General features: G+C 56.5%; 2 protein-coding genes and 1 long non-coding RNA gene across 7 annotated transcripts; 1 reads left to right on the forward strand and 2 right to left on the reverse strand.

Moving 5' to 3' along the window:
- Positions 1-628: 628 nt before the first annotated feature.
- On the reverse strand, positions 629-10,173 carry RAB1B (RAB1B, member RAS oncogene family). Its single transcript, XM_017537093.2, has 6 exons — positions 10,018-10,173; positions 6,982-7,054; positions 6,602-6,697; positions 6,394-6,489; positions 2,150-2,281; positions 629-2,058 (listed from the first exon to the last, which is right to left on the reverse strand). Exons 1-6 carry the CDS (start codon positions 10,029-10,031, stop codon positions 1,864-1,866), a joined length of 606 nt encoding a protein of 201 aa, XP_017392582.1. The 5' UTR covers positions 10,032-10,173; the 3' UTR covers positions 629-1,863.
- LOC108310226 lies at positions 5,459-6,328 on the forward strand. Its single transcript, XR_005201615.1, has 2 exons — positions 5,459-6,111; positions 6,260-6,328. It is a non-coding gene; the product is annotated as an uncharacterized LOC108310226 (long non-coding RNA).
- A 648-nt stretch (positions 10,174-10,821) lies between the features above and the next one.
- KLC2 (kinesin light chain 2) lies at positions 10,822-20,952 on the reverse strand. 5 transcript variants are annotated; one of them, XM_037741578.1, is made up of 16 exons: positions 20,715-20,951; positions 19,781-20,019; positions 16,649-16,879; positions 16,428-16,497; positions 15,594-15,816; positions 14,907-14,994; positions 14,702-14,803; positions 14,435-14,608; positions 14,213-14,312; positions 13,585-13,634; positions 13,421-13,488; positions 12,895-13,003; positions 12,647-12,805; positions 12,447-12,571; positions 12,177-12,234; positions 10,822-11,800 (listed from the first exon to the last, which is right to left on the reverse strand). In XM_037741578.1, exons 2-16 carry the CDS (start codon positions 20,006-20,008, stop codon positions 11,717-11,719), a joined length of 1,869 nt encoding a protein of 622 aa, XP_037597506.1. In that variant the 5' UTR covers positions 20,009-20,019; positions 20,715-20,951; the 3' UTR covers positions 10,822-11,716. The 5 variants fall into 5 exon arrangements, with proteins under 5 accessions (XP_037597506.1, XP_037597505.1, XP_037597507.1 ...); XM_037741577.1 differs by having other exon boundaries at positions 19,781-20,052; XM_037741579.1 differs by having other exon boundaries at positions 20,669-20,951.
- Between the last annotated feature and the right edge of the window lie 3,109 nt (positions 20,953-24,061).

Here is a 24,061-nt window from a genome sequence, read left to right on the forward strand (position 1 = left end):
GGCCTCGGGCGGGGCTGGGTCTCCGGGCGCCCCTCGTCGGCCCGCGCGGCCCGGGCGCCACCCCCAGCCCCGACGAGCCAGCGGCCGTCCACTCTCCGGACCGCGTAGACGCAGCCGCTACCCGGCACCCCGCCCGCCTCGGCACTCCAGCCACAGGCACTGCCGCACTGGGCCCCCCCTTGGGCGGGCGTTCAGAGCAAAAGGCTTAAGTGCGAGGCACTTGTCACTGTCGGAGGCGGCAGAAGCTCCTGGCTGGGACCCACAGCAAAGCCAGAACAGGGGCTGAATGGGGGTAGCGGCGTTTGGGGGGACCCTGAAAGACGTAGGGTCAGGTGCAGTGGGGGCCCCCTCGATGGCCGACCGACCCCACACCTCAGCTATGTGCCCCGCGGGAGTTGGCAGCAGCTCGCCAGGTATGCGCTGATGGCCACTCGCCTCTTTCCCCGACAGAACGGTGCTGGGCCCTTAGGGACAGACCACAGAAGCACAAGCAGCTCTCCTGGCCTCAGGAAACGGGGTCAAGTGCTTTTACCAGCAGCCTTAGAACACAGAAACCAAGCCAGGACCCCCATGCATCACCCACCCCAAAGCTGGGCTTACACCACAGACCACACTCAGCCACCACAACTTCCTTGCAAAAACCCTCAGCTCACCCGAGGGCCAATGGAAATTTATTTATTTATTTATTTTGTCCTTTTCCATCTTTCCCCAAGTGGCTTTTCCTCGCAAAATGCCTGACATGACACCAGAGAGGAACCTGGGAGCAGGGGGCTCCCCGAGGGGCAGCCCCGGAACTTAAATACAAGCTGGAGGGCAGGGCACAGGTGGGACAGGCAAGAGACAGCATGAAGGGCATGGCTTCTCAGGGAGACCAAAGACTTGCTTTCCTAGAGGAAGCAGCTGTGCCAGAGGACAGGGGATAGGATCCTGGGTACAGAGGGGGTGAGCAGAGAAGCCCCCCCACAACCCTGGGTGGAACCCACATTCCCCAGAGGACAAGTAGCGGCAGAGGTTGAGGGACTGCCCTGGCAGGCTCCAGGGACAGAGAGGAAAGTGAGCCAGATGTGCTGCCTCGGGGAAAGGGAGAAGGTGCTGGCAGAGTGAGGGTTAAGGCTGGTAGCCAGCCTCTGGCTTGGTGGGTCTTCCGCCTCCGCCTGACGTGGGGACAAAGGGGCACAGTGGGCAGGCTGCGCATGGGCCTGGCTCTGGCAGGGCAGAGGGTGGCAGGAGCAGACTCCCTCCGGGCTCAAGACACAGGCCCAGCACCACTACCCACCCACCAGCCCTAGATGTACTCAGACCCCGCCACAGCTAGATGGCTCGAGCTGGGAGTGTGGGAGGGGAGAGGAGGCAGCAGGGAGAGGAAAGGTAGGCTGCTGGGCCTCTGTGGCCCCCATGCCCGTCCTGAGGTCCAGCCCAGGTCCTGGACCCCCTGGCCCTGGGCACTGACTGCAGCCAGGGCAGTAGAGGCTGGGGAGACTGTCAGCTCTTGGACAGGGGGAGAGAAGAAAAAGGGCAGGAGAGAAACCCAGTGCAGCATACCCGGGGGTGGGAGACTGACAGAAGAGCCCTCATTCCAAAAAAAAGGTGTGTGGTGGGCATCTTGGAAAGTTACCTAGAGGCAGCAGCAGAGCAGGCCCCCGCCCTGCCCAGCCACAGGTCCTGGGTGTCCTCCCTTAAGGACCCTGACAGAACCAGGGCTCAGGGCAGCAGGCAGATGGGCCAGAGGGAGATGGGGAGCCCGGGACACCCCAAAGCCACAGACTCAAATGCCCCAGGAGAGGGAGAGGGAGGCACCTCCTGCCCCTCTAGGGACATCATCTGGAGAAGGTGCCCCCTCCTGTCCCACTCCATGTGCCCCTCCTAGCAACAGCCGCCACCCGCCGGCTTTACAGGGGTGCTGTCGATCTTGAGATTGGGCCGCTCGCCCCCGGAGGCTGCTCCAGGGCCCATCCGCTTTTTGATCTCAGCAGCCATGGTCATGAACGCTTGCTCGACATTGGTGGCGTTCTTGGCACTTGTCTCCAGGAAAGGGATGCCCAGAGAGTCTGCAAACTCCTGACAAGGGAAGAGGAGAGAAGAAGAGGGGAGAGCAGGTGAGGAGCAGCAGCCCCAGCCCCCACCCCAGGCCGCCCGGCCTGCCCGCTACCTTGGCTGTGGTGTTGTCCACCACCTTCTTGGTGGTGAGGTCGCTCTTGTTGCCCACCAGGAGCTTATTGACGTTCTCGCTGGCGTAGCGGTCAATCTCCTGCAGCCACTGCTTCACGTTGGCGTAGGATTCCTAGAGGGGGTCAAGGTCCAAAGTTATTTTGCTTCCAACTCTCACCCCTACCCCCAGGCATGGAGAACAGAAGCTTCTCTGAAGGGAATAGTGCAGCTCCGGGCCCCTGCAAAAGGCAGACCCCTGGGCTCAGGGATGGAAAGGAAGCCCTCTGCTCCAGGCTGAACCTTCCTCCCGGCCTCCTCCATCCGAGACCCAGGACAGCCCCAGCAGCCTGCCAGTTGCCCCAACACCTCAACAGCTGTCCAGACCTCAGGGCCTGCCTGCTGTGCTCCCTGCAGCTGTCTCTCTCCCTGGGACACTTGCAGGCCTAACCACACGTGGGAAGCAAAGAGAGAGCAGAGGGGAGACAGGAACAGAGTTAACAGGTCCACAAGAGTCACGGTTCCCAGCATGGCCTGAGAATCCCTTTAAGGTTTGAACACTTGGAGCACAGCGGAGGTTGAGGGTCCTCTCAGAGGCGGCCCTGGCCCATGAGGAGACAGGAATCCTGGGAAGAGCCTAACATTCATCCTACTTGACACCAACAGCCTCCTCACTTGGCTTCAGACTCTCCCAGCAGCTTGCCCCTGCCCCACACACAAAGGACAGAAGACCAGGAAAAAAAGAAAAAAGAGAAAACAAAGGACAGAAGTTTTAGGAAAGTGCTCAAACTAGGGCCACTTCTCCTCCTTAGGAGCCAGAGGCCTGGTGATGTCACACTGGCTCACTTAGACCTCTTGCCACATTCCACGTTGGGGCCTGTGCTAAGTGCCGGGGACAAAGGGGGAAATCAACCTGGGCCCTGCCCTATCACATCCAGGGGACAGAAGAAGAATAGATCATGCCACGCACAAGGGCAAGACAGGTTAGAAGGCAGGGGCTGGGGTGTCCCCAGACCACCTCTGCTCTAGGTGGCAGCAACAGCAGACCAAAGCCCACAGGTAGGAACTGGCCTTGTGCAGGAGAGGTGCCAGCTGGGGAGCTAGCATGTGCCAGGTCACAGAATGGGAGGGGCATGGTGTCTCTGGGGAATGGGAGGAAGTGAAATGCTGCTGGGATGCAGATGCTCAGCAGGGAGGGAGAAGAGGGAGGGAGGGAGAAGGGGAAGGTGGGCAGAGGGCAGAGCACAGACAGTCTTAGCCTGGCTAAGTCTTGGACAGGCAGGAGCCAGTGGACATTTTCTTATGCCAGAAGCAGCAGGATCACACCTGTGGTCTGAAAAGCTAGTCCTGGCAGGAGGCAGAGGCCAGATCAGACCAGCAAGATGAAGACCAGCTGGGAAGTGGCTGGAATAACCCAGGAAAGAGAACATGCACCGAGACAGGGAAGCACACAGGATTTAGAGTCAGATCACTGCTGGTGAAGCCCTGGCTCAGCCATTTACTGTGTGACCTCAGGTATGTGACCTGACCATTCTGAGCCTCAGTTTCCTCATTTCTATAAAATAGCACCTCCCAGGACTGCTGTGAGCATGAGAGAATGAACGCAGGCTTGTCTCCTAACAAGTGCTTAATTAGCAAGGGCTGCTATTATCCTCATCACTGCTATTATGAGGGGACAGATTTGAGAAGGATGATGGGGAGAGAATAAAGGGGACTTGAGACTGACTGCATAGGGGAGGGAAGAGTTTTCTGGTCAGGCTGACAAGGATTGTGCCACAAAGACAGGGATGCAGATGGGCATGGTGGCGCACGCCTGTAGTCCCAGTGACTCAGGAGGCTGAGGTGGGAGGATCCCTTAAGCTCAGGAGGTTGAGACTGCAGTGAGTTATGATCACACCACTGCACTGCAGCCTAGGTGACAGAACAAGATCCCAAGTCTTTTTTTTTTTTTTTTTTTTTTGAGACAGAGTTTCACTCTTGTTACCCAGGCAATCATGTGATCTCGGCTCACCGCAACCTCTGCCTCCCAGGTTCAAACGATTCTCCTGCCTCAGCCTCCTGAGTAGCTGGGACTACAGGCGTGTGCCACCATGCCTGCCTAATTTTTTTTTTTTTTTTTTTTTTTTTTGAGACAGAGTTTCACTCTTGTTACCCAGGCAATCATGTGATCTCGGCTCACCGCAACCTCTGCCTCCCAGGTTCAAACGATTCTCCTGCCTCAGCCTCCTGAGTAGCTGGGACTACAGGCGTGTGCCACCATGCCTGCCTAATTTTTTTTTTTTTTTTGTATTTTTAGTAGAGACGGGGTTTCTCTATGTTGGTCAGGTTAGTCCCAAACTCCTGACCTCAGGTCATCCGCCCACCTCGACCTCCCAAAGTGCTGGGATTACAGGTGTGAGCCACTGCGCCTGGCTGACTCCATGTCTTAAAATAAATAAAAACTTGTTGGGCATGGTGGCTCACACCTGTAATCCCAGCACTTTGGGAGGCTGAGGCGAGAGGATCATGAGGTCAAGAGATCGAGACCATCCTGGCCAACATGATAAAAACCTGTCTCCACTAAAAATACAAAAAAAAATTAGCTGGGCATGGTAGCACACGCCTATAGTCCCAGCTACTCGGGAGGCTGAGGTAGAACTGCTTGAACCTGGGAGGCAGAGATTACACTACACTACAACCTGGGCAACACTTCGAGACTCCGTCTCAAAAAATTAATTAATTAGTTAAAAAATAAATAAAAATTTAAAAAATGGGGATAGAGGCGCTGGTTTGGAGAGAAACAGTGAGGCTAGTGTTGGACATCTGAATTCTGCAGAAGCTGCCTGAGGATGAGAAAGGGTGTGTTCAAAAGCTAAAAGTCCTGAGTTCTAAAACCGGCTTTGTCCTTCCTGTGAGGCCGGTGGCAAGTGACTTAACGCCTCTCCAAGCCTCCTCATCTGGAAAACACAGGCCCCACCATTTAGTTTACTAGAGGAGATCATTGAGATCAGGATTAACACAGACAGAAAGTGCCAGGGCAGACACGGACAGAGAAGGGAAGCCACAGCCACAGCTGTTAGATGCAGGAATCACAAAATACGAGGCAGAAGCAAACCAGAGTGGCCATAGCCATGCACAAGAGTGAGGAGGAGAGTCCGGGGCAGAGCTGGGAAGCAGCAAACATGGGTGACAGGAGGCACCACCGGAAAAACAGTCAAGAGCCGCTGACAATACAGAATCAAGTGCTGCCGGAGACGAGAGAGGTGGGACAGGCCGCTCTTCAAGGAGAGAGAAGAGAACAGACTTCAAAGCCATGAGAGGTCGATCAGCTGAAATGAGGTCACTGGACATGGCAGTCAGGAGGGCCTTGGTAACCTCTGTCTGGATAGTAGGTATGTAGCTTCCCCACAGCTCATCAACAGCTGGGACATCATGAGTTCCTGGTGAGCTAAAGAGCCCAGCTGCCCCTCAGATGGGGACTCTTCCCAGACCAGGGCTGATTTAAGCTTCTCCTCATCTCCAGAGCTTGGCCCTGTTAAGCAACATTTGGTAGAAAAAAACAAAGCAGGTGGAATGAGCCATCCAGGCTTTATGCCTCCTGGACTAGCTGGAGACCCCTCGGCAAGTCACCTCACCATCCGGAGCCCAACTCCTCACCTGTGCGACAGGAACATAACACAGACCTCTTCTGAGCATCAGAAGCAATCTGAGGGCTGGGCCACATTCTGTCAACTGTAAGGTTTCATGGGACCATTTCTGGCTGTGGCTACAACCACTGCCAGTCACATGGGGCTAACGCTGCTGCTGGAGACACAGGGCTTCTAGCCTTGCTCACAGAGCTCAAGCCTCCTCACTTCTTTGTGTAAGGCTCTCTAATTGTCCTCTGCACCATGTCTTCACATAGGAAGCCACAGGCCCAGCATAGCAGCCAACTGGCTGACTAAACTCCCACAATACACAGGTGCCCAGAAGGCCAACAATAAGGTGGTAGGTCTGGCTTGGTGGGGAGGGAATGTGTGAGCCCTTGTCCTGACAAGATGCTGCAGCAGGGCCCTGGGAGGATCCATGTCTGTGGCTGTTTCGCTCCTTGTGAAATGAGTCCGAGTGCAATCACCTATTTTTTTCCTTTTCCTAGTTAGTTCTTGCAAACAGGCAAGTACAGTGTCCTTTCCAGGAAGCTTCAGGAAAGAGAGGATGGAAGAAGGAAAAAGAAGAGTCAAAGACCTAAGACTGAGAAGGCCAAGCTGAGAAAGGCTAGTCCGGGAGTACCTGGTCAGTGACGTCATACACCACGATGATGCCATGAGCCCCCCGGTAATAGCTGGAAGTGATGGTCCGGAACCGCTCCTGGCCCGCTGTGTCCCACTAGGAGACAGTAGGCAAAGGAGCAGGTCAGCTGGGGGCTCCACGCCCAGAGTCCCTTCCCTCCCAAAGTGGTTACCTCTGTACTGGGGGTTTTGGGAAGAGCAACACTTACAATCTGAAGTTTGATAGTTTTGCCATCCAGCTCAATGGTTCGGATCTTGAAGTCCACTCCAATGGTGCTGATGTAGCTCTCTGTGTACGTGTCATCCTGGAAGTTCAGGGGCCAGGGTAATGATGGAGTGAATGAGCTGAGGCTTGGAGAGCCTCCCTCCAGCTCCCTGCCCCAGCTGGGTCTCCAAACCACCAAGCCCCAATTCCCAGCATCGAGCTGGCCAGCCCTGTATCTTATTCAGGGCAGATGTGCAGCTGCCAGGTCTTACAGTTTCAGCCCTGGTTACCAGATCTCGTAATTACTGTGCGCTGGATTGTCCCTTCTCCCCCTAGCTGCCAGTCAGGACCCCAGGCGGATGGTATGGGAGGCTTCTTACTCACAGCAAACCGCAGGAGCAGGCATGACTTGCCCACGCCTGAGTCGCCAATCAAAAGCAGCTTAAACAGGTAGTCACTGGAGAGAGAGGATGGGAAGGCATGAAGGAAGGCAGGGAGCCCACCAACTATCATGTTGGAGTCACAATGACAGGATCCCCCCACCCCATGAGGCATCCCTCAGTTTATTTCTTTTGTTAGTGATCAGGTCTCACTCTGTCACCCAGGCTGCAGTGCACTGAAGTGATCGTGGCACACTGCAGCCTCTACCTCCTGGGCTCAAAGTAATCATCCCACCTCAGCTTCCCAAGTAGCTGGGACTACAAGCTAACCCTTTTTTTGAGATGGAGTTTCGCTCTTGTTGCCCAGGGTGGAGTGCAGTGGCTCGATCTCGGCTCACTGTAACCTCTGAATCAAGTGATTCTCCTGCCTCAGCCTCCCAAGTAGCTGGGATTACAGGTGCCCACCACCATGCCTAGCTAAGTTTTGTATTTTTAGCAGAGATGGGGTTTCACCATGTTGGCCAGGCTGGTCTCCAACTCCTGACCTCAGGTGATCCACCTGCCTCAGCCTCCCAAACTGCTGGGATTACTGGCATGAGCCACCACACCTGATCCCCGGCTAATCTATTTTTTGTTGAGACAGGGTCTCACTATGTTGCCCAGGCTGGTCTCAAACTCCAGGGTTCAATCAATTCACCTGCCTTGGCCTCTGAAAGTGCTGGGATTACAGGGGTGAGCCACTGCACCTGGCCATTCCTTGGTTTAGAATACTATGGTGCTCACCAGATCTTCCCACCAGTCCCAGTTGGGGAGGGCTGATGCCTCCCTCCACAAACAGCTAGCCCAAAGGGTTCTCAGCTTGCTGTCTAAATTCTCACTTTATGGAGAAAGAAATCAAGACATAGAGAAGCAAAGAACCTGCCAGGGTGACAGAGCTGGATATCCTACCCTGATTGCTGAGACTTCATGGTTTGGTCCAGTAGGGGCTATTTAGGAAATCCCCAGTACATGCCCTGTGGTGTGCCTGGCTTAGCAGGAGAGGCCTCAGAAGCAGAAGCCAGGGCCCAGCCTAGAACCTATTAAGTGAAAAAGCCACTTAAAGAGCCTGATGGCTGGGTGCTGTGGCGTGTGCCTCTGGTCCCAGCTATCAGGGAGGCTGAAGCAGGAGGATTCCTGGAGCCCAGGAGTGCATGACCAGCCTTGGGTGATGTAACAAGACCCTGTCTTTTTTTTTTTTTTTGAGACGGAGTCTTGCTTTGTCATCAGGCTGGAGTAAAATGGGGTGATCTCGGCTCACTGCAACCTCTAACTCCCTGGTTCAATTGAGTCTCTCACCTCAGCGTCCCAAGTTGCTGGGATTACAGGCACATGCCACCACACCCAGCTAAAGACGGGGTTTCACCATGTTGGCCAGGATGGTCTCAATATCCTGACCTAGTGATCCACCGCCTCAGCCTCCCAAAATGCTGGGATTACAGGCGTGAGCCACTGTGTCTGGCCGACCCTGTCTCTTTAACAACAACAAACAACCTGTTATGAAGTCACCAGGAAGAGGTGGTCAAGTTGCAATGAAAATTGTACTTAAGGCTGGGTGCAGTGGCTGACACCTGTAATCCCAACACTTTGGGAGGCTGAGGCACGAGGATCATTTGAGCCCAGGAGTTTGAGACCAGGCTGGGAAACATATCAAGACCATGTCTCTACAAAAAATTTAAAAATTTGCCAGATGTGGTGGTGTGCCTCTGTATTCCCAGCTACTCAGGAGGCCAAGGAAGGAGGACTGCTTGAGCCCAAGAGTTGGAGGTTGCACTGAGCCATGATCACACCACTGCACTTCAACCTGAGTGACAGAGGCCCTGTCTCAAAAAAAAAAAAGGTAAAAGGTAATCACATTTAATATTATTGAGTTCCAACTTGTGACTGACCCCGTGTGAAGTACTTAAAATGCATCATCTCATTTAATCTTCACAACAGTCCAATGATGTCACTTTTGTCATTGTCCACTAATGAGGAAACCAGAGGCCAGAGAAGGGAAGTGACTTGCCCTAACTTACACAGTTTATCGCTTTAAGACTCAAACCAGGTTTGTCAGACTCCAAAGTCCCTGCGAGAGCCTGCTGGTTCCCTTCTCTGTTCCCCTCCCAATCCAGGTCAGAGCTTCACCCTTCCCCAAGGAAACCTGAGACCTGGATGTGGAGGAGAAAAAGGAAGTGGCAGAAGAGGAAGAAAATAACTGATACTTGGGGAAAACTATTCGTCCTGGGCATGCGATGTAGGCCATCTACCCGCAGGGCGAGTGACCAAGAGTGAGGAGAGTTTGAGGACCAGAGAACCCCACTGGTAGGGGGAGAGCAAATTCCGTATTCATCTAAACTTCACCGGCAGCGTGACAGCCAAGGGAAGGGGTGTGACGGTGGCGATGGGGGCCAGAGCAAAAGCGAGGAGAGGGCGGGAAAGGACGGACAGCCGGGAGCGACAGGACTGCGCGACCCAGGAAAGGGGTAGGAGGTAGCCCCGGAGGAGAGGACCTGCAGGAGACGCGACCCAAGAGGCACTTCAGGGCCTCCCGCGTAGTTGGCCAGCTTCTGGGCAAGCTCCAGGAGCCGGGCTTCGGGAGAAGAGGGCAGAGAGATTTACTGCCCGACCTAAAGGGTCGGAGCCTGAACCCGAGACCAGAAACTATCGAGACGGGCTCCAAAACGTCGGGACAGTTGTCAAGCAGCAGGTGAGGAAACTGAGGCCTGAAATGACCAGGACTGCGGGGTCATCTGACCGATAAGGCCTGTCTCGGGCTCCAAGAGCTGCCCCTCGGGGTCGCCACGTATGGGCTCCGGGTGAGGACTCGGGGTGTTGAGCCGGGGTCCTGGGGCCCCTGGGGGGAGGGGCAGAACCCGGATGTAAGGGGGGGGGGTCAGCGGAAGAGAGACCCGGATGTGGGGGCGCCGCACAGTCCTGACCCGGGCCAGACAACCCCGGTAAGCGTACAACCCCGTACTCGGGATCGAGGCTGCGCCGGACGGCGCGGGCGGGGCTCACTCACTATTCGGGGTTCATGGCGGCGGCGGCGGCCCGCTCGGTCGCTCCCAGTCAGCTCTGCTCCGCCTCCCGTTCCAAGATGGTGGCCGCTCCGCCCCAGAGGCCCCGCCCGCGATGCGCAGGCGCAAATGTTGTCGTCTGGGGCCTCGCCGCGCTGCTTTTCGGAACTTGTAGTCGGCCACGTTCTCCTACTCAAACCAGCCGCGCAGGCGTAGTCGGGGAGCCCGCGCCTCCCCGTCCACTCCCATCACTGCTGGCGCATTGCCTTCTGGGGTTTGTAGTTTGCACAGTGGACGCACCTAGGCTGGAGCACTGCCTGACTGCGCGTCGGTGTTAAAAAGCTCAATACAGCGCTGCGCTTCGCTCGTTTCACATTTGTCTGACGGAGGCAGTCATCCTTACCCTCTCAGCACCCACACTGGTAACATTAAATGAGAAAGTGGGTGCTAGTAACAGGCTAATACATTTGTCCAGGGTTCTTCGTGTACTGGGCACTCCTAACTCGCAGCCGCGTATCATTGCCCGCACTTCATAGGTGAAAAAACTGAGTCTCAGGAAACTCACTCAAAGTTAAAAACTGTCAGGAGCAGAGCTCACAAGAGCCCGCCGTCTCTAGAATCCCAGAAGTGAGGGTTTTAGGGAAAACCTGACTTGTGGGTTCGCCACACAATTCCCAGGTGGGGCAGAATACTTAGGCCCACCTGCGCAGACAGTGGGTGAGCAAACCCACTCAGGCGCGATCCTTCCCGGCTCCACCAAGTATGGAGACGCTGGGGGCCCCCGACCTCCGCCTCAAAACAAGCCCTGCTCAGATTCAAACCGTCTTTATTTCTACAGCAACATCTGAAAATAGAGAGCAGCCGCCTCACCCACAACAGCGGCAGCTCCTCCTGCCACAGGGGACCGTCGCCGCCCCTCACGAGAAGCTGCAGGCGTGGGGGTAGGCGTGGTAGGATGGCTCGGCGGGCGGTGCCCGGGGCAGGGTCTGGCCGTGCCTGGGCGGGGCCGGGCGGGAGGGGCAGTGCATAAGGCCGGGATGCGGGGCAGGGCCCGGCGGTGGGAGGACGGACTACAGGAGGCTCCCGTCCTGGGGCACAGGGCATAGGCGGGGTAGGACGCATCCCAGTAGGAGAGCGAGAAGGTCAAGGTACCCCCTTGGGAAGCGCCACTCCCGAGAATGTGGAGCCTGGGAGATACCACCGCACGGAATGGGGGTGATTAAGGCCTGGGCGGTACCACTAGAGGAGGGACAGGGGAGGCCCGGGTAGTACCGTGGACTGAAGGGAGGGGTGCGGCCAATAATTTATTTCTCTATATACAGAAGCAACGGCCGGGTTGACTTGGGAAGGCGGGTGAGGGTGCCGAAGGGCCGGCGAGTGCTTAGTGTTCTTGGTTCTGGGGTTTGGGGAAGCCAGGCCACTGAGTCTATCGTGGAGACTCCAGCCGGCACCTCCTGCTGACCACGAACCTAGGGGAAGAGAGGGCCCTGCTGGAAGGAATAAATAAGGTATCGAGCTGGAGTGGACAGGCCCAGCTTCCAGGGCTCAGGCTGAGATGACAAGGGAGAAGGTTACCCTGAGATTGAACAGAAAAGACAGGGGCCATGGGGGAGAGAGGCGGGATAAGCAGCAGGCCCATGCGCAGGGCTGGGGTGAGGGGGGTGTGCCAGGTGGGCACTCTGATGACTGGCTGCCCCTTCAGCATTAGCCCACCAAGGAGCTTCGTCGGGAGAGGTCCATCGAGCTGGAGCTGAGAGTGCGGCTGTCAGAGAGACCTGTGCCTCCAGGCTGTGGGCAGAGGGAGCAGGCGGCTCAGCCCGGTGCTGCTGCGGGTCTGTGCTTCCCTGGCCCGAAGGGGCCTGACCCGGCAGAGGCAGGACAGAGGCAACTGGAGAGCTGGGCAGAGGCAGCGGCAATTCCAGCCCAAGGCCACGCCCTGGTGCCCTGACACTCCCACCCCCCTCCTCCGTGACTGTGTTGGCACTGGCCGCTTACACATCCACCCACAGGCAGGGGCTGTGTTCCTCCTCATGTGTCTCCCCATTGTCCAGCCCAAAGTAGGCCTGAGACAGAGTCGGGAACTCTTGCTGGATGAAGAGGCATGCTGGAGGGAAGCTAGGCAGCATGCATGCTGCCCAGTGCCCGCAAGCCTGCCTGCCCCTACCTGGGCTGGCTCTTCCACACTCTTGTTGAGGAAGTTGAGGGAACTGGCCCGCTTCATCCTGAGGGAAAAGGACAGCCTGGGATTTGCCAAGGTGAAACTCAGGGGAGGTGAGGGCAGGGAGCAGGGTGGAGCTGGGGAAGGAGCAGACTGGTGGGTGATGGTGCCTGAGGGATAGGGAGATTGCCTGGGGTCAGCAGGGCTCACTGTGGGTCAGAGGCTCATCTGGGGTTGTTGGGTGGTTCTTGAGGCTCACCTTGGTGGGGGGCTCACCTGGGGTTAGGGGGCTCCTGGGGGCTGCCCCCCTGCAGCTTCTTTACCAGCATCTCGCTGCTGCGCCTCAGGGCATCCCGGAGCTTCCCAAAGGAGCCACTGCGCCGCAAGGAGCCACTGCCATCCTGCAGATGGACAGGCTCACCTCTAGGCCCTGCTGGCCACCTAGGCTCCCAGTCCGCCCCAGCCCCCCAACTCACCCCACTCCACTCAGGTGTAGGCCCTGCCTCCTCGAGGTCAGACTCAGACCGAGGCCCAGCACCCCCAGCCACGTCTCGGCTGCCACGGCGGTCTCCCCGCCCGCTACTGCCATCTTTCAGCAGTTCCACCACCTTGGTCTGGCTTGCGGGGTCCAAACCCTGAGGGAGGGGCAGGGGCATCAGGAATGACTGGGTCACACCCAGGGCCACACAGGTGTCTGCCGACCTGTTCCTGCATGGAGCCCCACCTGCTTCCGGTTGCGGCTGGCACAGTCCTCTAGCGTGTGCGCGGCTTCCAGTTTGCCCTGGCGCCGGTACAGAGCCCCCAAGCTGCGCAGGGTGGTGTTGACCGTGGGGCTGTGGATGGGACAGTCTCAAATTCCATGTTCCCCCAGACCTAGGGCCTATCCTGGTACCCAGCCCACACGGGCCCTGAGGAAGCAGGGACCACTGGGCTAGCCAGAATCCATTCTCTCCCATGTCAAGCCCTGTATTGGGCCCACCCAGCCTCTTCTGTCCTAGGGGAATGACCCCAGGGCTGGGGACCTAGCCCCAGGGCCCTCATGGGATGTGTCACCCGGACCCAAAGCTGGGAGACCTGGAGCAAGAGAATTAGGCTGAGAATTAGGAGAGTGAACCTTCTTGGGATAGGTGACCTGTGGGCTGGGACTTGCCAGATGAGCGGCAGAGGAGAGGTGTGTCAGGGATGAGAGTACAGAGTGCGGAGCCCACCTTGCAGTGCCCAGCTCCCCAGCCCCACCCCGCCCTCCTCACCTGTCTACTTTACAGGCCTTGTACCAGCTGCCATATTCCCCATAGGGGGCGCTGTCCCGGCGCCTATCCTGGAGGAAAGAAAGGTCACATGAAGTGAGAGCCCAGGCCCTGTGTGCACATCCAGCCTCCCCTGACAACTGCCCAGCCCTGCCCCACAGAGCTACCTTGCTCTCCTCCCGCTCCTCTGCATGCATCCAGATGGGCTTGTTGTCCCCTGGGGAGAGAAAGGGGACTGTCACCAGCCTACCACATAGGCCTCACCTGATTGGGCTGGACACAGGATGGGGTCTGGGGAGGGAGGACCAGGGTTGAGCTTTGTTGAATGAAGGAACGAGACCCAAAACACTACTGACCCTCTTCTGGACAAAGAGATGAGCAGAACAGACCCTTACACACCTCAGGCCATAGCCCAAGACATGTGATAGGCCTGAATGACGGGCCAGGCTCCAAGGGACTCAGGAGCAGGAGATGACTAGCCATCCGGGGCCAGACATGGTTTCCCAGAGAGGGAGACGCTGGGGCCAGGCCCTCAAAGTTAGCAGGAGTCACCAGTGGAGAAAGGGGATGCAAAAGTGTGTGAGGCACCGGCAGGCCAAGGGGGCTGCCTGAGTCAGGTGTGTGTTCACATGTGCAAACGTGAACACAGGTAGCTGGGCACCAGCTGAGGGTGAGGCTGGGGACCAGCCAGGCCAAAGCCTGAGGACCTGCTGGCTGAAGGATTTGTCCTGGGTGCTGATGGCAGAGCGGGCCTGGGATGAATGGGCCAGAGGCACATGGCAATCATGTACTCACCATTGACAGAGCCAAACTCTTTCTCATGAGCTCGGGTAAGGATCTCCTTGTACAGGGTCTCTGCATCCTGGTACTTGCCCTGCTTCAGGTAGCAGGAAGCCTGGAAGCAAGGGACCCAGAGAGTGAGCGGGATGCATGGAGCCAAGCCATTCTCTCCTCCTTCCCCAACCTCATCCCTTCCTCCCTCCTTCCCATCCTCCAGCCCCCCCAGCCCCAAGGCACCAGGTTGTTCTTGGTCTTAACCACATTGGGGTCGTCGGGCCCGAGGCGTGTAGCATAGATCTCCAGTGCCCGCCGGTAGTAGTATTCCACCTCTTCGGCTTTGCCCTGGTTCTGGCATAGCAGGGCCAGATTGCTGAGCTGCTTGGCCACGTCTGGGTGAAACTTGCCCAGGACCTGAGACGGGAGAGGGAGCCAGGGGCTGGGCTCAGGGCTGCCTGGGCCCCTGCCTCCCAGACCCCCAGCCTGCCCAGCCCTGCCTGCTCCCACCTTCTCCCGTATCTCCAGAGCCCGCTTGCACAGCGGCTCGGCCTCCTTGTACTTGCCCCGCTTGCCATACAGGACCGCCAGGTTGTTTAGTGTTGCAGCCACCTGGGGGTGGGAGAATGGAAGCTCCTTGACCCAGGCCCTGCAGGACTCTGGGACCTGCAGGGGATGGAGCACAGCCCTCACCTCCCACCCAATCCTCACTCACGGCCGGGTGGTCCTTGCCCAGTGTCTTCTCCCGGATGGCCAGAGCATCGTTGAGCAGGTGGGCAGCCTCCTTGTACTTGTTCTGGTCCCTGGGAGCAGGCAGGAGCACGGTCAGGGCTGTCCTCAAGCTCAAGGCCCTCCCCAGTGGCCTTCAATCCCTGTGGTCACTCCTGTACTCACTGAGGAGTATGACAGTGTGGGAAGACCTGCTCAGCTCTTGCCCTCTGAGCTCTGGGGGCTGTGGGCAGTTTTCTCACAACTGACTGGGGTGTGTGGTGCTGGGGTCCCACCGACTGCCTAGTGGCCTGGGTGCCACACGGCTCTCCTGCTGCCCCTCTAGCATGTCCTGCTCTCCAGGTCCCAGTGCCTTTGCTCATCCTGGCTTTTTACCATGGGAACCTTTTCCAGCCCTCTTATGTTGGGCAAACTCACTTTCTGCCAAAGCCCCTCCTCCAGCCTTGGTACCTGGAGAAGCCATGCGGACTCCCCAGGACCCTCGGAGTCCTCATGTGCAGTCCCTCCGAGGTTCTGGCCAAGCCTCTCTCCTACACTAGGCAGTTTTATTCGCATCTACAGCCCAGCTCCACACAGACGGGGCCCAAGTCCTGGCCCACAGCAGGCACCAAGGGTTGGTGATCCAGGGCTAGAGCCTTCCAGAAGAATTCGGGCACCCCCAGGGAGCCCTCACCGATAGACCAGTGCCAGGATGTTAAGCATGGTGGCAACGTCAGGGTGGTCGTGGCCTGAGGTCTTCTCCAGGTCCTCCAGTGCCTGCTTGCAGAGTGGCACAGCTACCTCGTAGCGGCCCTGTGAGGCATACTGGATCACCAGGTTGTGCAGGGTGCGGAGCCGGGCTGGAATCTCATATCCCCCATGCTGAGCAGACACATCCCCTCCTCCTGGGCTAGGGGCTGCAGGCCAAGGGCAGGAGGTCAGATGTACCATCTGCCCACTGGGCTGGGCTGGCACATGCCAGCTGTGCCTTTGAGCCACTTGACACATGGCCTTGGCCAAGTCACTAAGCACTGTTTCTCAGTTTCCCCAGTGGGTCTAGTTACCCCATAGAAAGAGGGAGTAGAGGCCCAGCTCCAGTATGTCAGGCTCAGTATCCTGGGGTAAGTCACCTAACCTCTGAGCCTGTGTCCCTGTGTACAGAGTGGAAGCCCCAATGCTCGCCCAATACCTGAGCAAGGCAGGCACTGGCCCCGGTGTGGCTCTGTCTGCACGTGCCTCCCTCAGAGGTGGCGCAGAGAGGAAGATAACTCTCCCAGGGATCTGGGGAGCTAGTGGCAGAGCAGCACTGGAAGCCAGGCTGGCGAATCCATAGCTCTTAACTGTGATGTCTGCTCCCCAGAACTGGGGGATGTGAGAAGCAGCAGCACGTACGACTGTTCTTGAAGCTCTAACACTAGGATGTCATGAGCAGAAGTAAGGCAGGAAGGAACATGGCAGCCACTCGGTCCCAAGGACTGAGAGTTCACACAACCTTTCCTTCTCCCACTCCAGAACTGCCCATCCGCACCTGGGCTCTGCTCATCCTCATTGGGGAACAGGTCATCCAGAGTGTCTTTGGGGACGTCCCCCTTCTCCTCCTGGGGAGGAAGACAGGATGAGCATCAGGGAAGGAAGCGCAGGGCGGCCAAGGTGACCACGGGCTGGGGTGGAGCCAGATCTGCTCCATGCTGCCCCCTCCCTGCTCCCAGGCCCCCTTGCTGGGCAACAGTGACCATGGTAGGGGCTCACGTTAGGGGAGGCGTCTTCGTCCAACTTGCGGATCTGGCTCATGAACAGCAGGTGCTGCTTCTCCTCCTCGAGCTGGGCCACGGCTTGCTCACTGCGCTGCAGCTTCTGCTGTGTGCCTGCAAGCTCCTCACGCAGCCACTGGTTCTCCTGCACCAGGCGCCGCACCTGCGCCCGCAGCTTCTGCTTCTCTGATTCTACAGCCCCCAAGTGGCTCGACAGTGCCAAGATCACCTGTGCAAACAGCCCAGGTAAGGGCTGGAGCCCTGTCGATCCCCTCGCTTATGACTCTAACCTGGGCCTTGTAAAGAGCCAGGCCTGACCCTACAGTGAGAAGCTGCAGGCCTTGGGGTTCTCTCCTCCTCAAGGGAGAATCTCCTCAAGGCCCCAAACGCACCATAGTCCAAGGCCCAAACCCAGGAGGCTTGGGAATCCCCAATTCATTCCTTCTGGGATCAGGAGAACCCCAGAAAAGTGCTAGTTGGGGTGCTATGCTTTCCCTGAGCTCCTAGCCCCTTCTTTCATCTCTCCCTGGGTTGTACTCAAGCTCCTGCTGCCACAGCCACTAGGTTACTGCTCCCTGTCCCAGGGCTAGCGCTTGCCCACAGAACTCTGCTAGACGGCTGAAAGGCCACCCAAAGACTGTCCCCACTTCTGCCAAGGGGCCACAGCATCCCCTGCCTTTCTGCAGCTCCCAGGTAGGGAAGGGGCATGTGTCCCAAATGCTCAGCTGGCATGAGGAGCCACAGGGACAGGAAAAGCCTTGGCCTCAAACTCCACCCCTCTGCCCAGCCTCTATAACTCCTTTCCTGAGTTTCTAGTCTCTTCCTGCCTAGGTTCCACCCTCCCTTCTCTCTCTCTTTTTTTTTTTTTTAATTTGAGATAAGGTCTCACTCTGTCACCCAGGCCGAAGGGCTATGGCACCATCACAGCTCACTGCAGCCTCTACCTTCCAGGTTCAAGTGGTCCTTCCCTTCTGAGTAGCTGGGACTACGGGTGCACACCACCACACTTGGCTAATTTTAAAAACTTTTTGGCTGGGGGCAGTGGCTCACGCCTGTAATCCCAGCACTTTGGGAGGCAGAGGCAGGCGGATCATGAGGTCAGAAGATCGAGATCATCCTGTCCAAAATGGTGAAACCCCATCTCTACTAAAAATACAAAAATTAGCCGGGTATGGTGTCATGTGCCCCTAGTCCCAGGTATTTAGGAGGCTGAGACAGGAGAATCGCTTGAACCTGGGAGGCAGAGGTGGCAGTGAGCTGAGATCGCACCACTGCACTCCAGCCTGGGCGACAGAGACTCTTCTCAAAAAAAAAAAAAAAAAAAATTTTTTTTTGTAGACATGGTGTCTTGTGATGTTGCCCAGGCTGATCTAGAACTCCTGGATTTAAGCAATCCTCCCACCTGGGCCTCCCAAAGTACTGGGATTACAGGCGTGAGCCACCACACCTGGCCTTACTCTAGCCCTTCACCCTTTCCTGGTCCTTCACGGTCCAGGGTCATTTCTGCAGTGATGTCTCCAGCTAGTCACACCTCCCACTCTGCTCCAGCTTCACACATCACCTTGATGCCCATGCACTCCATGCGGACTGTCCCCCCTCTGTGAGAGTGCATGTGCTCCACCAGGTGCAGGGCCCCTGAGTGGTCCTCTCCGCCTCTGACAGCCAAGTGGCACAGGAGTGAATGTCCTTGCAGCGGGCCAGGCTGTCTGGGACCCTGCACTTTCTAGTTGGTTAGCAAATGCCTAAGTGACAGGTGTTTCCATAACCACTAGCTTAAAAAAAAATAATTCCCCCAACAGCCTGGAAGTGTACACAGCAGATGGCATGATCCCTATTTTAAAGACAAGGAAACCAAGATGATACAACCTCCCCAGGATTCACGCGCCAGGCAGGGGCTCAGCCAAGCTCTGAGGGGATAAAACAAGTCTAACTCCTTGTACATCCCAGTGGCTCCTGGACATTTCCATCTGTCTGTCATCCTGGCAGCCTCAGTTAAAGGGGGCCAAAACAGAGTTCTGATCCACCCAGGCCCTCTCCTTCCTTAATTTGCTAAAACCACAAACCTGGGAATGATTCTCCCCTCCTCTCTCTCCCTTATTCCACCCCCGGCTCTTGCTAGACCTACCTCCAGAACATCCAGAACTGATCCCTTTTCTCCACTGTCATAGCCACCCTTAATCGCAAGCACCAGCTCTCATTTGAATTCCAGCAGTGGCTTCCTAACCACTCATTGCAGAGTGATTCCATCCTTGACCCACTCAGGTTTATTCTCCACATCTCAGCCAGAGAGTTTTTAGAAACCCAAGTCAGACTGTGTTGCCTGCCTGCTTAAAGCCCTCCGAAGGCTTTCTGATTTCCTGAGAATAAAACCCAAACTAACCAGGCCACAGTCTGGCTCTTGGTTTCTCCCCAGGCCTCTTCTGTCCCTCTCTGCCTTCCCATGAAGCTCCAATCACACAGTTCCCCCACCACAAGCTCTTTCCTACCCCAGGTCCTTTGCACATGTAGCTCTCCCCCACCTCCCTTTCCTGGAGGCTTGTTCTTTTCTTCCTTCAGGTTTCAATTTGTCATTTCCTCATAGAAGTCTTACCTGACTAATGGACAAGACTCGTTGCTGTGAGTGATCATAAGATCTTGTTCTTTTCTTTGTAGAACTCATCATAATTTATAACAACCAATTATTTCTGTATGTGCGTTTTTGTTTCTTTTCCAAATAGGGCAGGAATCTTGTCTATTTTGTTGGGCTCTGTATCCACCTAACACCCTGAGTGGCCCATCACAGGCACTAAATAACTCATCTGTTAACATGTGAATAGCAGAATGAATTGGTGGGGGGCAGTGTTTCCTTAAGGATTTTCCTTCTGTTCTTTTATGCCATCCAGTCTCCCTTAGGTAGAGGGGAGCCCGGAATGGGGCTCCGCGTGGGGGCAAGGGCGATCACGGTCTCTTGAGACAGGGCTGGGATCGCTGAAGTGCATTTATTTCTTCAAAAGATATTTTCTGGGGTCCTAACATGGGCTCCAGGAAACAGACGGTTCCCTGCTCAGATTTTGCTCCTACATTACCGGATTCCTCTGGAAGGCTCAATCCCTCCAGTGACCTCCCACCTCAGTACCCCAGACTGACCTACCTGGGCCTCCCCCAGCCCTAGCTCAATGGCTTCCAGGGAGCGACGCAGGAGGATGCAGCGCTCCTGCGAGCCAGGCTCGGCTTCGCCGGCCTCAGGCGCAACCAGAGGAGCCAGCAGGGCACGATGCTCCCCACGCAGAGTCTCCAGTCCCTGGATGACGGCCTTGGTGCCCAGCACGATCTCATCCTGGCTCAACTTCTCCTCCCGCGGAAGCACCATCATGGCCATGGTTGTGCCGTCTGTGAGGACGAGGGGGCAGGCGGGTGCCAGGCCTGGTGCCACACCGCCGTCCACCTCGGATTAGGTAAACACAAGCGGTCCCCGGACGCCTGGGTCCCCGGTGTGCCCAGGTCCGCCAGCCGCCAGCCCGCACAGTGCCCACGCTTGGCCTACAGAGGGCGCGCCCGGCTCGTCTGGGCCAGGGAGACGCAATGCGGTGCAGCCGGACCCTGCTTCGGCCCCAGACCGCCCCCCCGGCTTAGGCCGAGTTAGGTGGCCCAGTGTCCGGGTTTCCCTGGGGACCTTCTAACCAGGGCAGGTATGGGGATCGTGGGAGCTCACTCCACTGCGGGGGACCCCGGCCTCTCCGGCGATCCCGGCCCAGCCCCTCGGACAGCTCCCTCCCCAACAGGCAGTCCAAGCCGCGGAGCCCATCCCCACGACCGGCCGACCCTGCAGAGGACCGCCTGGTAAGGGGCTGAGACCGCGGCCCTTCAGGCCGTACCACTCCCCTAGGCCAGCACAACGCCCTGCGGCTTCCCCTGAAAAGGCCGAACCCTCGCCCCGAGACACCTGGGACCGCGCCCCCTCCCAGGGCTGGCCCGACCCTCCCAAAGGCCGCGTCCACGACGACCCCCTCCCCTAGGCCGACCCGGAGCCCCTCCCCACCTTTAGGGCCTGATCCCCTCTTCCGCCCCGATCGGTCCGCGCCGACCTGCGCCTGCTGTTCGGGCCCGGCTCCGGCTCCGGCTCCGGCTCCGGCTCCGGCTCCGGCTCCCGCTGTCGGCCGCTTCACCTGGACCCGAAATCGCGAGCCGGTCCCGCCGCCTCCATCTCGCCGGACTTCCCAGCAGCCCCCGCGCCGCCTTAAAGGTGAAGCCGCTACCTCGGCGGCGTCGGAGGGGGCGAAACAAGCTCTCTGCCTGCTTGCTGTCTTAAAGGAGCGCGGGCCCGGCTGGCTCCAGCAAAAGAGGGACGGGGCGGGGCCATCGGGGAGGGGGCGGGGCTAGGACCCACCCGGATCGCAGTTCCCAGTGGCCGCCAGCTCCGAGGGGTGCCTCGGCTGCAAAATGTCGCGGGGCCTCAGGGTGTGGAGCTGCTCCGGAGGTCGAACCCGAAGGTACCTACTGTGGCGCCATCGAGGACGGCGGGAAAAACAGGCCCAGAGAGAAGGCTGGGCTTCCCGGAGTACAGAGCGAGGCAGTTATCACTAAATGAGCGCCTACTGCGTGTTGCGCGCTTTGGTGACTTGAGTGCATTGACTTAACGCTTACAAAGACCCGGGAAGTGAGTGCCGCTGTTACCTGATTCGCAGATCTGTCCCCAGGCTCCGCATCCTGGAGTCATATCTGGTGGGGGATGCACCATCTCTGACAGAGGTGGTTCAGCGCCCTTAGCTCAAGTACATCCCGTGACAGGGAGCTTACTAGTTCGGCTTTGAGACAGCTCCAAAAGTTAGCACAAATTTCCTCGCATAGAACCGAAGTGCCTTTCTGCATTGCTCACCCACAGCCCTAGCTCTGTCTTCAGGAAGAAGGCAGCTCATGCTGCCCGGCGTGTTGTCATCTCTTCCCCGGGCTGCCCCTGGTCCCTTCACTCAGTCCTGAGGCAGTTTCCTGACCTTTCCCCATCCCAGTTTCTCCTTTTTGGGTGTAGTCTAGCATATCAGTCCGGGTCCTGCTCAGAAGGTGGTGCTCAGCCCAGGGCCCAATGACCAGAGACAAAGAGTCTAACTGCACAGATCAGAGGGACGGTCCCCCCATAATGAGAATGCCACCTGTCCACAAAAAAAGCCGCAAATCAGGCTGCCTTTGCCACAAGTGAAGACCCTCTATTGTGCACATCTCAGTAACATCCAACCAGATTCTTCTCAAACTTGTGCTGTGCCAATTACTTTTTTTAAGAGACAGGTTCTTACTTTACTGCCCAAGCTGGTGTGCAGTGGTGTGATCATAGCTCACTATAACCTCAAACTCCTTTTTTTTTTCTTTTTGAGATGGAGTCTCTGTCTCACAGGCTGGAGTGCAGTGCTCAATCTTGGCTCACTGCAACCTCTGCCTCCTGGGTTCAAGTGATTCTCCCGCCTCAGCCTCTCCAGTAGCTGGGATTATGGGCACCCACCACCACACCTGGCTAATTTTTTGTATTTTTAGTACAGATGGGGTTTCACCATGTTGGCGTGATCAACCCACCTTGGCCTCAGCCCAGCCTGTAACCTCAAATTCCTAGGCTCATGACATTTTCCCATCATAGCCTCCCAAAAAGCTAAGACTACAAGTACATTCCACTACACCTGGCTATTTTTTTTTTTTTCCAATTTATTTTCTTAGAGACAGGTTCTTGATATGTTGCCTAGGCTGGTCTCAAGTGATCCTCCACCTCGGCCTCCCAAAGTGTTGGGATTACAGGCATGAGACACCGTGCCTGGCATGATTTTTTCCAGATAGCTAATACTTTCATATGTGCAACATTGAAAAGACATACAAAGGCTGGACTTAGTGGCTCGCACCTGTAATCGCAGCACTTTGGGAGACTGAGGTGGGTGGATCATCTGAGGTGAGGAGTTCGAGACCAGCCGAGCCAACATGGTGAAACCCTGTCTGTACTAAAAATACAAAAATTAGCTGTGCATGGTGGCACATGCCTGTAGTCCCAGCTGCTGGGAAGGCTGAGGCAGGAGAATCACTTGAACCCAGGAGGTGAAGGTTTCAATGAGCCCAGATTGCACCATTGCACTCCAACCTGGGCGACAGAAAGACTTTGTCTCAAAAAAAAAAGAAAGAAAGAAAGAAAGAAAAAGGCATACAAGCAAGTCACAGTGAAATGTAGTTATCTGTGACTGTTGTTCTCAGCCATCCAGCTCCCCTTTCCAGAAGCACCGTCCATTGTTTCTTATGTTCATTGATTATATTGTTTGCAACAGTGCTGAACTTTCCCTGTCCATTTCAGCTGGCCAGTTTTCCTCCAGGGCCCCTGAGGTGGGGGATTTTTGTGTTTGGGATCTGTGGTCCTTCAGCCCTCACATTGGCCTTATTTTCCAGATATATTGCCACTGGTTGGGCGGGGCTCAGTGGCTCACACCTGTAATCCCAGCACTTTGTCAGGCCGAGGCAGGCAGATTGCTTGAACTCAGAAGTTCAAGACTAGCCTGGGGAACATGGTGAAAACACATCTCTACAAAAAATATGGTAGGGCCTGGTGGCTCATGCCTATAATCCAAGCACTTTGGAGGCCAAGGCGGGCGGATCACCTGAGGTTGGGAGTTCACGACCAGCCTGACCAATATGGTGAAACCCTGTCTTTAAAAAAAAAAAAAATTGGGCCAGGTGAGGTGGCTCCTGCCTGTAATCCCAGCACTTTGGAAGGCCAAGGCAGACAGATCACGAAGTCAGAAGTTCAACACCAGCCTGGCCGATATGGTGAAACCCTGTCTCTATTAAAAATACAAAAATTAGCCAGGCATGGTGGTGCTTGCCTGTAGTCCCAGCTACTTGGGAGGCTGACACAGGAGAATTGCTTCAGCCTGGGAGAGGGAGGTTGCAGTGAGCTGAGATCATGCCACTATACTCCAGCCTGGGTGACAGAATGAGACCCCATCTCAAAAAAACAAAAACAAAAATTAGCAGGGCATGGTGGTGTGCACCTATAGTCCTAGCAACTCAGGAGGCTGAGGTGGGAGGATGGCTCAAGCCAGGAGGTGGAGGTTGCAGTGAGCAGAGATTACATTATGCCACTGCACTCCAGCCTGGGTGGCAGAGCCAGACCCTGTCTCAAAATATATACATATATATATGTCGTGCTGATTGCACTTTGGTAAGTCTGCCTCTGTGCACACAGACTCCATCCCACCATGACTGGACTCCCATCTGGCCAGCATGTTCTGTTCACAGGGAGGAAACAGAAACTGGAGCACATGGCACTTTTGTTCTCCTTCATGACACTAGGTTTCAAAATCTTTTGAGAAATAACTTTCTTAGAAGGTTTTCTCTCTAGAGATTGAGATTTGTTGGTGCCAGGATGAATCCTGGGCACCTCTTGGGATTTTTTTTTTTTTTTTTTTTT

This window comes from Cebus imitator, unplaced genomic scaffold (assembly GCF_001604975.1).
Source record: "Cebus imitator isolate Cc_AM_T3 unplaced genomic scaffold, Cebus_imitator-1.0 Scaffold102, whole genome shotgun sequence".
Classification (NCBI taxonomy): domain Eukaryota; kingdom Metazoa; phylum Chordata; class Mammalia; order Primates; family Cebidae; genus Cebus; species Cebus imitator.